Source organism: Bufo bufo, chromosome 6 (assembly GCF_905171765.1).
Source record: "Bufo bufo chromosome 6, aBufBuf1.1, whole genome shotgun sequence".
NCBI lineage: Eukaryota > Metazoa > Chordata > Amphibia > Anura > Bufonidae > Bufo > Bufo bufo.
This window is the reverse complement of record NC_053394.1, coordinates 370,103,840-370,119,094: the sequence shown is the minus strand read 5'-3', so window position 1 is coordinate 370,119,094 and position 15,255 is coordinate 370,103,840. Positions and strand designations below refer to the sequence as shown.

At 45.1% G+C, this 15,255-nt stretch overlaps 1 protein-coding gene across 4 annotated transcripts in view; it reads left to right on the top strand.

Moving 5' to 3' along the window:
- CCDC57 (coiled-coil domain containing 57) overlaps positions 1-15,255 on the top strand; it is a 96,877-nt gene that overhangs the window by 18,153 nt on the left and 63,469 nt on the right. For all 4 annotated transcript variants that reach the window (XM_040437604.1, XM_040437605.1, XM_040437603.1 and 1 more), the window contains 3 exons: positions 292-393; positions 1,751-1,908; positions 4,645-4,719. In XM_040437604.1, coding sequence (XP_040293538.1) covers positions 292-393; positions 1,751-1,908; positions 4,645-4,719 — 335 coding nt within the window. The remainder of the gene's footprint in view (positions 1-291; positions 394-1,750; positions 1,909-4,644; positions 4,720-15,255) is intronic.

Here is a 15,255-nt window from a genome sequence, read left to right as displayed (position 1 = left end):
GTGAGGGACCTCCGCATAGGATGGTGTCTGGTGCCAGTCTAGATCATCTCTTAGCTTCTGGAACCATGATTGGACATGGAGACCAGGCAGATTTCAGTATTGCACCTTTTCCCTGGCACACATTTTACACTCTGGTAGGTAGTCATAGAGTCCATGTGTCAACATCACAGTTTGTGAAGGCCACCAGCTGTCCGCCTGACTGTGTCCATAGACATGCAGTGGACATGACATGCTACATACGTGATGATTGTACCCATGTTTGTCACTTTGGTGTTTGCTTTTTCCATGCAGGAATTGTCTTGGGAGTTTGATTGTGAAATGAAGAAACGTGAGCACGAGTTTCGTCTACGTCTCGATGAGATGAACACTGTGGTTCTTTCCCATGAACTCAAGGTATGAATGAACATGTGAAGACGTTTGAAGGTCTGGGGTGACTTATTGTATCCATCAGCATCCATCCAGCCATGTAACAGAGTCTTATGGACTGCTGGCCTGTGTTGGAAATATGCCATTTTTTTCAGTGTGACCAAAAAAAGGATTTTAGGCTAGGGCTTTGACAAAGCGGCATGGTGCTGTCCCCATGTCACAGTAAAATCACCAAGTTAGGCCTCGTGCACATGACCGTTGTTTTTGGTCCGCATCCGAGCCGCAGTTTTTGCGACTTGGATGCGGACCCATTTACTTCAATGGGGCCCCATAAGATGCGGACAGTACTCTGTGCGCTGTTCGCATCCGTTGCTCCGTTCCGTGGTCCGCCAAAAGAAATATAACCATTTTGCGGACAAGAATAGGCAGTTATATCTATGGCTGTTCATGCTGTTCCGCAAATTGCAGAACGCGCACGGACGCCATCCAAGTTTTGCGGATCCGCAAAACGCACAACGGTCGTGTGCATGAGGCCTTACCATCACAAAATATCGACCCATGCCTCTTCTCTCTCTGTGTTTTCCAGTGTATGATGGAGGTATACCTTTCCTGACATATCACGGATAACACTACTTAGGCATAGAGTGGCATCTTGTCCAGAGTCCTCAGTTGTAAAAAGAAGCGTATCGCACGGTATATGGTTTTTTTACTGGATACCTCCGTATGGAATAGCGCAGTCAGCTGTACTATTCCAAACCGCAGCTAACGAGGTATACTGACATATACCGGCTTGGTGCATGCCTAGAGGTGGCTCTTGGCTTATCTCAAGGTGGGGGGGGGGGGGGGATGGAGCTGGATACATTGGATGTATGCATGGAGAGCTTTCCTGTTGCATATGGCAAATGTCCTCTGCAGACAAAGTGTGAGAGCAGCCTTAGGCACGGATCAGCAAAAACGCTTCCGTTACTTATAGTACACCCGGCGGCCTCTGTTATGAACGGACCCGGTTGTATTATCTTTAAAATAGCCATGACTGATCCTCAATGGACACCAAAGTCAACGGGGGAAGGATCTGTTTTCTATTGGGTCCATGACTTGCATTGTGTGTCTTGCCAGATCCATTGCTGCGGTTTTCTCTCCGGTACGGAACGGAATGCATTTTGGAGCATTCTGTTCAGTTCAGTTTTGTCCCCATTGACAATGAATGGGGACAAAACGGAAGCGTTTTTCTCCGGTATTGAGACCCTCTGCCGGATCTCAATACCGGACAAGTTAAATGCAAGTGTGAGAGCAGCCTCGCTCAGCTCGTGGATGAGACTGCCAATGCTCTGAAGTAGAGGGCCTCCATGGTACCTCCAATGATTTTTATTTTTATTTTTTTAAGGTGAAGTTACTGACAAAAGAGTTGGAAGTTATGAGGGAAATGGAACTGAACGGCGCAGAAACAATTCAGGAAGCCGAGTCCACCAACCAGAGACTGCAAGAAGCTCTAAAGCTAAAGGAGTTTGAAATCAAGGAGCTATCAGCAGTAAAAGACGCACGGTAAGTCCTGCACGTTAGCTCATACCAGCCAAACCTGACCCCCATCTGTAGGCAGCTGTCTCGGGGGTTCTGGTTGGCTAGATGAGATGTCTTTTGATGCACTCTCATACTAAACCAAGCACAGCGCCTTACATTGTATAGTGGCTGAGCATGGTATTGCACCAATCCCAATCACTTGATTGGAACTGAACTACACAAAGGCCATGTGGCTGATGGACGGGACGTCACAGGTTGAGGAAGAGGATGATGTGCTCACCCCAAATGGCTGTCCAGCAGGTGGTGCTAAGTCAGAACCCCACTGATCAGATACTGATGAACTATCCTCAGCAGATAGAAATGTCTGTAAAAATTGACCTTATTGGCCGTACAATGAATGAATATTTGTGGTTAAAAGGATCTTATGTAAAATTTAGTTAGTCCGATAAAATCATCTTAAAAAATTAGCACATTCTGGCACATGGGCAGGGCTTAGTGGGACCTCTCGTCGCTGGCCAGAATTAATATCATTTTCCCTCTTCATAGAGGGGTCACTGCTCCGTGGGATCTATCATGCCAGTATTATTAATGTGTGATATCCTGCGCCTGCAGCTGTCACTTGTGGGGGTTGTACACTTGCCAACATATCTTGGTACACTTAACTGCTGGGTCCGGGCCTGTAATCATACTTTACACAGCGTAGTGCCGATAATAACAATGCCATCTATTGTCTTCATTAGCCGCTGAAAATCTTATCTTACATTATGAAAAGCATTATAGGAAAATCCTGTCCAAGATTATCTATTCTATTAAATGTCTCAGATGATGGCTAAGAGCCAGGGGCGTACACTGGAATCATGGGGCCCCATGGCAAGGTCAGAATTGCGCCCCCCCCCCCCACCCCCCTCCCTATTTGGCTATGCATGCAAAGAGTACCATCAAGGTTTTTAGTCACAGAATATTCTTCTGCTGACTACTGCCTGCGGCATAAGGGTCCATTCACGCGTCGGTATGTGTTTTGCGGACCGCACATCACCGCCACTCTTATAGAAAATGCCTTTTCTTGCCAGGACAAGAATAGGACATGTTCTATTTTTTTTTTTGCGGATCCGCATATGCGGATGCGGACAGCACATTCCGGCCCCGTTGAAAATGAATGGGTCTGCACCTGTTCCGCAAAATTGTGGAACGGATGTGGACCCATTTTGCGACGTGTGAATGGACCCTAACTGGTAAGGTTTTTGCCCCTGTTTAACAGGAGACAAGACCGCCTGAGACAATCTGGGGGGAAAAAGAGTAGTAAAAGTTTATGTACAGGGGTGTCCTGAAGGGCCATCTTCCTTCATGTCAGAGTGCCGACCCTGGAACAGAAAAGAGCAGGGACTCATTAGCTCAGAAAGGGGGAGGGGCTGAACTGTGACTCCTTACTGCCATGGGGTGGTCTGACTCCATTGACAGTATGCCACTGATACACAGGGCAGAGATTGGGAATGAATTGTTTGTTCCTCATCACTGCCTGCTTGTTCATATGCATTTACGTGCAGCAATCGCACCCTCTATGTGAGGATGAATGATCATTACTATGATTGTTCATCCTCATAGACGTGACTTAGGGTGATATAGTCCTTTTTTGAGCGATTGGTAGCACTTTTACACAGGGCAATTATTGAGAGTGAGCCTTCATACGAATGTTTGTTCCCAATAATCTTCCCCTGTAAGGGTCCATTCACACATCCGTAGTGTATCGCGGATATGCCATACACCCGGTCGGCACCCCCATAAAAATGCCTATTCTTGTCCGCAATTGCAGACAGGAATAGGACATGTTCTATTTTTTTCCGGAGCCGCGGACCGGAAGATCGGTGGCGCGCTCCGGAAATGCAGATGCGGACAGCACATTGTGCTCTCCGCATCCATTCCGTCCCCATAGAGTATGAATGGGTCTGCACCCGTTCCGCACAATAGCGGAACGGATGCGGACCACAATTGCGGACGTGTGAATGGAGCCTAAATGGGCTCTTAGGATGGTCAAGCACCCATATATTAGCTGGAGCCACTGATTCTGGCAGACCATTTAAGCCTCATTCGCACGCCCGTGTCTGTTATGAAATCTGTGATAGGGTGGTCAGTGCTTCATCTGTCAAGAGGTCAGTGAAGGATCCATGTTTGGTCCGTGTGTCCGTTTTTTGCTCTCCGTGTTTCAATGGCACTGCACAGCTGAAAATTAATTTCCATAGCATCTCCTCCTAATGATCCGTGAAACACGGATGGCATCTGTGTTGCATCCGTGGTTTTCACTGACCCATAGACCATGATGGGCGTGATGCACAGACAAAATAGAGCAAGCATCTGTGCTAAAACCACGGACCTTCCACCCTAAAACCCCGATGTGTGAATACACACGAAAATGAATGGGGACGTCTGCTGTCCATGGAGAATACATACAGCACACGTCCGTGAATGAGTATCAGATTGGCAGGGGTCTGACTCCCTCGGCGCTCTGTGAGCTCTTAGACCTCTTCCTAGTGACGTCACCGTAAATCAGTCACATGGCCTAGGGCGCAGCTCAGTCCCATACTGAAGAAACATTATTAACGGTACGCACAGAACCAGCCGCCATTCACACTGGCATTCGCAGATTTCTCCAGGGCTGTTACAGTATTGGTTCTCCGTCACTGTACAAGGAGGCAGCTGTTCTCTGGACTTCTACCTAATTTCCTATATATATATATATATATAATCGATATTTATGTATTGCAGAATAAAAGAAGTGGAAGAGACGCTGACGTCCTTGCAGCGTCAGATGAAAAAGCAAGAGGAGACGTTTCAGAGAAAGTAAGTGGAAAGAAAGAAATACGTGTCTTTTTCCTGTGCCTCATTCCACCCTCTTCACATGAATCTATTTGGGCACTGCCTAGAGTGCTTAAAGGGAATCTGCACCCAAGCTGCTTTCACTGACGAGCTGGTCACAGAAAGAAGCGGAGTTTGGTGCAACAGGAGCAATAATAAAGGCCTGATTGCACCAAAGGCCTAATTTGCATATTAAGAAAAAGTATCAGTCCGCATCCGATCCACATTTGATCGGATGTGGACCCATTTACTCCATCTGTATGTCTGTTCCACCCCCCCAAAAAATAGAACATGTCCTAGGCTTGCGAATCTGCAGTTTGCGGGCCGCAAAAATGGCTGCGGCTGTGTGCATGAGGCCTTAATGAGGTGAACCACAGCTATGTGTCTATGCACTAACAGTTCGATAGGGAGGTTGCTGGGGAGAGATTCCCTTTTAACCGCATTATCACGTACATGTACACGGGGGAATGTGGGGCCTTACCGCATTCCCACATACATGTGCGTGATGCGGTTTACACTGTCACCGCACGGAGCGATGTGCTGACAGTTCAGTGAAGCCGACATTAGGGGGTTGCTAGGCAACCAGTGACGCTGGCGGGAACAAATCGCAGCGCTCACCGGCCGGCGATCGCAGTGATTGGTCTGTCTGCAGTAATGGACCATTTATAGCGCATTGACGCTGTTTAGGGAGGAACTATGTGCTTCTCCTTCTCTGATCGTCCCCATTCCTGTCAGGGAAGCGATCAGAGAAGGAGCTACTGTCAGAATCCACACACCACAGAGTTTTAACCCCTTCAGTGCCGAAACGCCTCTCTTCTGTGCCCCAATCAGTGACACAGATCAGTTCTCTGCCTCATCTGTTATCTGTCATCATCAGTTCTGTGCCCCATGCCCTGCCTCACACATAATTAACCCCTTCAGTGCAGATTTGCCACTCTTCTGTGCTTGATTTGCCCCAGTCCTGTCATCATCCCCCTCATCAAGACACCTGTCACTCCAGCCTGTCCGTCCATCAAGACACCTGTCACTCCAGCCTGTCCGTCCATCAAGACACCTGTCACTCCAGCCTGTCCGTCCATCAAGACACCTGTCACTCCAGCCTGTCCGTCCATCAAGACACCTGTCACTCCAGCCTGTCCGTCCATCAAGACACCTGTCACTCCAGCCTGTCCGTCCGTCAAGACACCTGTCACTCCAGCCTGTCCGTCCATCAAGACACCTGTCACTCCAGCCTGTCCGTCCATCAAGACACCTGTCACTCCAGCCTGTCCGTCCATCAAGACACCTGTCACTCCAGCCTGTCCGTCCATCAAGACACCTGTCACTCCAGCCTGTCCGTCCATCAAGACACCTGTCACTCCAGCCTGTCCGTCCATCAAGACACCTGTCACACACTCCAAAGTTACATAAAAAAAAAAAAAAATTAACCCTGTCACTACGTGTGCCATCCTCCTGTGTGTACATACTCGTGTCCTGTGCCTGAGTGGCACCATTCTGTAAAATATAAGTCTGCTGTGCCCCATGTGGATTTGTGCCACCTACAACTGTAAAATAATACATTAATTAACCCCTTTTCTGCTCCGATAAGGATATTGGCACTACTCTGTGCCCCATACTAGACCCCTGTATATAATTTTCAGCCTCCTGAGGCTCATCGCCAGCCATCTGTGCCACCTGTGACACCTGTCAATAACTGCCAAGTGACTCGGGGAGTTTTTATCCTATCCTAAAGCATATACAGGATTTTAGTTTGCCGTTCGCCTTGGTTAAACTTGATGGACGTTTTGTCTTTTTTCAACCGTATTAACTATGTAACTATAATAAAAATAAAAAAAACAAAAAAAGACCACAAAAAAATCGACATTAGTTTACAATTTAAAATGACTAAGCGTCTTTTCACTGCTGAAGAGACATACGCCATGCTTTTTGAGTGACATTTTTAGTTTCATCTTCCTCAGATGATTCATCTAATGATGAACCCCCTCGTAGGCGTCCTAGGGGTAGTGCGCAGTCGCAGCCCCGTACAAGTGACTCTTCATGGATCCCCGCAGATAACTATGTGCCCAAGGTGCCTGAATTTACAGCCACTCCGGGCATCAATGTAGATACAACAGGTTTCAGTGAAATTATTATTCCAATTATTCTTCACTGATGACCTAATGAACTTGATGGTGGAACAAACAAATATATATGCAGAGCAATTTATTGCCTCCCATATAGACAGTTATCTCTCAAGGCCCCGCAAATGGACCCCTACTAACACGACTGAAATGCAAAAGTTTTGGGGACTTCTCCAAGGCATGGGCATTATAAAAAAAACAACAATACGTTTGCATTGGAACAAAGATATTTTATATCACACCCCTCTTCACTGTCTTGCCATTCCCCGGGCCCGTTTCGAAGCTCTTCTAAGATTTCTACACTTCAGCAATAATAATGAATGCCAACCCCCAAGCGACCCCAGTTATGACAGACTCTTTAAAATTAGGCCAGTGGTTGACCACTACAATTCCAAATTTAGTCAAGTATTTACCTCCAAAAATGTCTCTCAGTGGATGAATCATTGGTCCACTTCAAAGGCCAATTACATTTCCGCCAGTACCTGCCCAATAAAAGGGGCTGGGTATGGCGTAAAGTTGTATAAGGCCTGTGAAAGAGTATCTGTGTATACATTGCGCTTTCGTATTTACGAGGGAAAAGATTCCAAAATTGAGCCACCCGATTGCCCCCGTTTCTGGGTATAAGTGGGAAGATTGTATGGGATTTAGTCCACCCCCTGCTGGACCACGGATACCATCTGTATTTGGACAACTTTTACAATAGTGTCCCTCTCCTGAAGTGCCTTGCTGCCAGAGGCATAGCCACATGTGGCACAATTAGACGAAATCACAAAGGGCTCCCTAAATGCTTTACAGACCAGACGGTGCAACGCGGGGAAAGCAGCGCTTTTTGCTCAGAAAATTTGATGCTGCTAAAATACAACGGGATGTTCTTGTGTTGACTACCATCCATGCAGATCAGTCCACCCCAGCCCAGTCCGAGGAACCACAGAGCAGAACATCAAGCCTGTGTGGATCCAGGATTACAACAAGTTCATGGGCGGAGTGGATCTTTCAGACCAGGTACTACAGCCCTACAGTGCTTTCAGAAAATCTACGGTGTGGTACCAAAAATTAGCTGTGTACCTAACCCAAGTGTCACTATATAATGCCTTTGTCATCCATAGAACAGCTGGTCATGGGGGGGACCTTCTTGGAATTTCAGGAAAAAATAATAAAAAATTAGATTTTTGGCATTCAGGAAGGAGAGGGCAGTATTTCAGTCAGCAGTGCTTCTGGGGTCTCAAGAATAATACATGGGCAGCATTTCCCTAGAGTACTTCCACCCCACAGAAAAAGGCGACCCCAAAAAAGGAGTTGAGTTTGCTCGGTTAGAGGGACACCGCTCACTACTGTCAGACCTCCCCCTCTAAACCGGGCATTTCAAGTTCATCACGCCTCCACTGATATCCATTAAGTTCATTTCATTCATTTCCTAATTAATCCATGGGAAGACATTCTGGTGGAACACTTAAAGGGTTATCAAAGTTTGTAAAATCAGTTTTGAATACATTGAGGGGGTGTAGTTTTTAAAATGGGGTCATTTATGGGTGGTTTCTACTAGGGGTCCCACAAAGTGACTTTATAACTGAACTGGCCCTTTTAAAAAAAAAAAAGTGGGTTTTGGAAATGTTCTGAAAAATTTGCTTCTAAGGCCTCATTCACATCACTGTTTCTCTGGCTCCGTTGAGGAGCAGGAGAACGGAAAGGACGGATTCTGCAGATAACTGAGCGTAACGGAGCCTAAAGACCCCATAGACTATAATGGGGTCCGTTCGGTGTCCGCTCAGAACATGATTTTTGAGCGGAGACGAAAGTCCTGCACGTCCTTAAAGAATAAAATATGAAGTAGACAAATGGGAAATGTAAAGTAATAACTATTTTGTGAGGTACCACTATCTGAAAATTTTTCCAACATTTCTGTAAATTTTTAATCTTTTTATAAATAAAAGTAAAACCTATTGAGTCGAATTTCAGCTCACTTGCGCCACATTTTCATGCACATACTAATTAGACCAGTTTTAGATGTCGGACTTAAACCAAAAAACAAAAACCTTATTTATTTATTTTTTTAAACATATGTTTTATTGTTTTTAATAATAAAATAAACTATTACATACAAGGTTATGCGTTGTGTTACTTTCTTTTCCAAACGTCAATCTGATCTTGCCTGATCCTTATAGTCCCGTTAATAGAGGGACACAAGGAAAAAAGAAACATTACAATATAATTAAATTGACCAAATTAAATAATAACAAAGAGAGAAAAGAGGATATAAGTAAGAAGGTGACAAGGGGCAGTCTGCTCGACATTACATCACGAAAATAGTGAAACTTTGTTGAATTGAGAGTGAAGCCAGTTATGCCACTTAACCTTAAACCTGGCTAATTTATTGGAGACTGAGGCGTTAATCATCTCATAGAGACAGTTGTCGTTAAGAGATCACTATTTCCTATTAACGGAGGAGGGTTTGAGGGTTTTTTCCAGTAGTGGGCAATTTTCATTCTGGTTGCTATAATCATATGAATGATAACTGTTCGGAAAGAATCTGGGAAGAAATCCAAATTAATAGAAAGTAGGCTTTGCGCCATTGATAGGGAAATGGAAGTTTTGCATATTTGGGTTAAAATTGTATTAATTGAGTTCCAAACAGGTTTGATTTTCCCCGCCATCCCACCATACGTGCTCCATATCCGCTTCTGCTGATGAACAGACATGGGAAGATAAAGGGTACATTTTAGATCATCTATGAGGAGTATAATACCATCTGCAGAGAATTTTCCAGATGGTTAACGCATTTGGAAGAGGCGCACACGATCGAGAACGCAGATTCCCATTGCTCTGAGAAAACACTAACGTTTATTGCTGATTCCGATTTCGAAGTAATGGAGACAATGGCGAGTCCAATCTCTCTGTCATGAAATAATAACTGAGGGATAGGGCTTTAAGATTAATTGACGGGTTTCGTAGCCACTCCATCAATCGGAAGGTATCATCAGTCGCGGGGAAACCCCAACCCAGACAAGAAATGCCTGATTTGTGAGTATTTAAAGAATTCCCTGTGAGGAATTTTGAATCTCGGGCATAAGTTCGTAAAAGAGTTCAAAGTATCATTGGGAAAAAGGTCTCCCAGGTTTTTGACTCCCAGGCCAGTCCAATTATGAATGTTCAAATCTGGGATGCATTTCCCCACGACCGCCAAAGGGATTTCAGAAAGGGAGATGTTGATAAAGCTTAATTTAGTTGACTGTAAGGTCCATATTTCAAGTGCAGCTTGGATTGTATGGGGAACCTCAGGAGCACAGGGGGGAATCTTCTGTCGGGATCTAGAGTAGAAGAATACCTGAGGGTCAGTCACACCCATTAGGTAGTTCTCAATAGAGATCCAGTGTTTGTTGGGATAGTTTAACCACATAAATCTCAATTGTTCAAAAATACAAGCCCTTAATCTTGGCCTGAAAGATTCAGACCTCACTTCATTGAAAGCCAATTTTCCTTTTAAATGGAACTCCGAATATATTACAGATTTAGGAATCCAACTAACCCCATCAACCGCCAATCTCCCACCAGTAAACCTAAGAACTCTAAAGGAAAAAAAAAATTAAATGACCTGAATAAAATGAAAAAAAAATTTAATCTTGTGGATGGTAAGGATCTCAGCCCAAAAAATCTTTATTATTCCACAAATCCTTTATCTATTCCGCAACTTGCCAATCTTACCCTATAACACACTTAAAAGAAATCCAAAGATCACTTCTTAATTACATATGGCAGGATAAAAGACCGAGAGTCCAAGCAGATACCCTCTATTTGCCTATTTTAAAGGGGGGTTTGGGTTGTCCGTCCATTGTTAGATACTCTAGGACTTGGCATTTGGCTATGTTCGAACTGTAATGGGAAACTGAACTGAATGACTTTAAGATTTGCATCACATTAGGTAAGGACTCTGTTGGGTTGGTAAGTGCCAATATAATATAATCGGCAAACAGTCCAATTTTTATACACGTAACCTATGGATGAGCCCTTATACGTTCCGCTATTGGTTCAATTATTGGTGCAAAAATAATAGGAGAGAGGGGGCCTTGTTCCGTTATTAATTGGGGACTGGTTGGGTAACATTCCATTTATAGAGACTTTACCCGAGTTAGAGTGCGCATATAGCTTTGGCAAATCGTCCCAGTATTCCAAACTTCGATAGTACTGCCTCCAAGTACCCCCTTAGCACTCGATCGAACGCCTTCTCCGCTCGATTTGCTCTTTCTACATAAATAAGATCTATTATGCGTCTAGTACCATCTAGCGTTTGTCTGGGTTTAACAAAACCCACTTGATCATGGTGGACCAGGTAAGGAACCAGGCGAGACAGTCTATTGGCCAATAGTTTTGAATAAATTTTAAGATCAGCGTTCAGGAGAGAAATGGGTCGGAAATTCCCTGGTTGGTCAGGAGATTTTCCTGGTTTAGGCCTCTTTCACACAACAGTTTTTTTTTTCGTTTATGGACCGTTTTTTGCAGTCCATATACGGAAACATTCATTTTAATGGTTCCACAAAAAAAACGGAATGTACTCCGTATGCATTCCGTTTCCGTTTTTCCGTTCCATTAAAAGATAGAACATGTCCTATTATTAGTGGCTCCATTCAAGTTAATGGGTCCGCAAAAAAAATTTAACCCATACGGAAATGCATCTGTATGTCTAATGTATACGTTCTGTTTTTGCGGAACCATCTATTGAAAATTTTATGCCCAGACCAATTTTTTTTCTATGTAATTACTGTATATGCCATACGGAAAAACGGAACAGAAACGAAACAACGGATCCGTGAAAAACGGTTCCCCCTTTCTCCTGGTGCGGCCTATATTGGCAGGAAGTGAGATGATGGTCTAGGTTTCCCACAACCTTTGGTTGATGCTGGGGTCGGTGAGTTTGCTGTGGGCAGCTGTGTTAATTTTGCAGGCTCCAGAGCTAGTGCGTCCTGCATCCGCTCAGCACGTCATTCGGCCATGCCCCCCCCAAAAAACCTGATTTATTAAGGGATCATAAAGGAGATGCAAATTAAAGACAGTTGTTGCCAATACTCCAGTGTTTTTTATTTCTACTAAAAAAAAAAGGCGAGCTTGAGAATTGTGCCCCTCTATGTTTACCCATTGGCCTCCCCCTCAATGGAACTGTGGGGTACCTATAGTTGGAATGGCATTTGGGGGCCTGACAAAATTTATGTCTATAAGGCCATGCCTTAAGCCTGTATTAAACTGCCAGATTTTTCGGCACACTAACGAACATTCGCATGAACACTTGTTAGCGATCATCTTGGAGTGTAATACTGCCGCCGATTACCTGTTGAATGAGCAAACTCTCGATCATTGGGCAATCCAAACATTATCGTTTGCAGGCGGCAGATCGTAATTAGACACCACAATCTGCCGCGGGCAAACCACTATACAGCACAGGGACGAGCGATGGCATGGTGATCACTCCCCCTCTGCTGCAGCGGTCTCCTCCTCGGCGATTGCTGGGAGGGAGCGCTTCTCTCCTGACAGTCGTCTGCCATATTGGGCTGTGTAATGCACCCTTTAGGCAAGGCTTAAAGGCAATCTGTCACCACAATCTTTGACTATTATCTACTGTTAAGCCTCATGCAGACGTCCGTGAGACACGGTCCGTGAGATACCGGACTGGCATTGCAGGAGCGCACGGCGTCATAGCAACCAATGACTCCATGTGCTCCTGCAATGCCAGTCCGGTATCTCACGGACGTCTGCATGAGGCTTAATACATGACTAGTTCTGCAGATGAGGAATCCAGGTGGCTATTTTGTATTTTCGCACTGCACTCCCATTTCCCCACAGTCAGCATTTAAAGCTGTGCTACAATACATGGTCAGGAGTCTCCATTGTGCTGGTATGGCACAGCAGTCCCGACTGTGTATTTCAGTGCATCTTTGAGTGCAAGGGAATGGGGGGCAGTAGGAAAAAAACAAATATCAATTTAAACTTTTTATGTGCAATGCTACTCGAGTATTACTGCAGATAATAGTCCAGAGTCGTGGTGACCGATTAACGGGCGTGTTTCACCTCCCCCGAGTGCAGTACTGCTTGTGCGGAGCGGAGATCGCTAGTCTTTATGTTGATACCATGGGGCACATTTACTAAGCTCTCCTTTTTCTCTGTCATTTTCTGCCCTTTTTTCCCCATCATGTGCATGCATTTAGGGTTTGATTTATTATTTGGCGCACTGCTGTTCTTAAATGAGCCATATTTTGTCTGCAGCGCGGGTGTTTTACACCAGAGTGCTTAGCAATTGTGGTGCGAAACTATTGCACCTAAATGTATTATAAGTGTCTACGTGGTCCAGGTTGTTTTTTGCGCGTCCATTACCCCTATAAAGGCAGCCTCTGTGTGGGACAAATATTTTATCCCGTCTTTCCTGCAAGCTTTTTGTCTGCAACATATGTAATATGTCCTGGTTAGGCTGTTTTCACACTAGCGTTCGGGTGTCCGCTCGTGCGCTCCGTTTGAAGGGGCTCACGAGCGGTCCCGAACGCATCCGTCTGGCCCCAATGCGTTCTCAGTGGAGGCGGATCCACTGAGAATGCATCCGCCTGCCAGCGTTCAGCCTCTGCTCCGCTCAGTGAGCGGACACCTGAACGCTGCTTGCAGCGTTCGGGTGTCCGCCTGGCCGTGCAGAGGCGAGCGGATCCGTCCAGACTTATAATGTAAGTCAATGGGGACGGATCCGCTTGAAGATGACACAATATGGCTCAATCTTCAAGCGGATCCGTTCCCCATTGACTTTCAATGTAAAGTCTGAACGGATCCGCTCAGACAACTTTCACACTTAGAAAATTTTCTAAGTTTTAATGCAGACGGATCCGTTCTGAACGGATGCGAACGTCTGCATTATCGGAGCGTATCCGTCTGATGAAACATCAGACGGATCCGCTCCGAACGCTAGTGTGAAAGTAGCCTTACACATACAGCGCGCCGTGAGTACAGAAGAAGAGCGCGCTGACGGCGCTGGTCAGTGAGCAGAAAGTAAGGAAAGAGGTTTATTCATATATTAATATGTATTTCATGTTTTATAACTGTATTGCCCCACTACTATATGAGGGAGCAGCGCGGGAAGATGCCCACCAGCTCCGAAACAGTCTTCCTAGTCAGTGCAGCACTGCGCTGTTAGGAAGACGGACGTCCATTAGCTGCGGCTCTGAAAAAGATGACTGCTAAGGGACATTTCATCCCTAGTTTTCTACTATAAATAAAATATATTACAAAAATGTTCCCTATCCCTGTCCCTACATATTAGCAAAAAAATATAGTACGGCTAATAGACAGTAAGGCTACATGCACACGAACGGTGTTTGTTTCCGTGTCCGTTCCGTTTTTTTGCGGATAGGATGCAGACCCATTCATTTCAATGAGTTCGCAAAAAATCCGGACAGCACACTGTGTGCTGTCCGCATCAGTATGTCCATTCTGTAGCCCCGCAAAAAAAAAAAATAGAACATATATCCTATTCTTGTCCATTTTAGGCATTGTTACAATTGATCCGCAAAAAAAAAAACGGATGGCATACGAATGTCATCCGTTTTTTGTTTTTTTTGGGCGGATCCGCAACGGTCGTGTGCATGTAGCCTTAAACTGTTTATTAGACAAAAAGCTGTTTGAAAGTGGTCAAAGGTTACATTGTAGAACACCTCTGAAAAGAAATCTCAATTACGCCACAAAATCATACACATGTGGATAAAAAAAATACCCCACCCCCCAGAGTGTTGTCCTTTTAAGCCATTGTGTACCCCAAAAAAGGACGGACAAATAGGCGCACATGTTAAATGTGCCCTCAAAAAAGGCGTGCCTAAGTGCTCGATAAGAATTGTAAGAGTAGTAAAATCAGAACATGTGATTTGAAAGAGCGCTTTCTTTAAGGATGCCCATTCACGGTGTGGCCCCGTGGTGGGAACCACATCACTGCTAATTGCTGTGGTTCAGGTTACAAGTACAGGAGAAGCCCAGCCATTAGTGGTGTTCCGCTTGTGGACTCTCTGGCCGGGCTGCACCATTGTAGGCACCCTAAGGATGGTTTCACACGAGCGAGATCAACACATTGGACGGTAGCGTGCGTCAGCGAGAGCACCCGTCCTGACCTCCCAGCACTGACGGGGTCACATAGCATTATATTGATTTATGATGCTATGTAACCCTTAGAGGTCTGGAATGTCTTGGGTTACACTGACCGCATTATGTCAGTGTTATCCAATACATTCCAGAACTAAGGCCTGGGCTCTAGCTATAGTACAATAGTTAAAATCAATCAGTCGCACTACAAAAAGTCACAGTGAAGCCCCGGCCCTAAGGACAATTAATTACATGTGCAGATGGGGGAAGGTAAGTGTTAATAATGGGATAAGAGAATGAGGGCTGC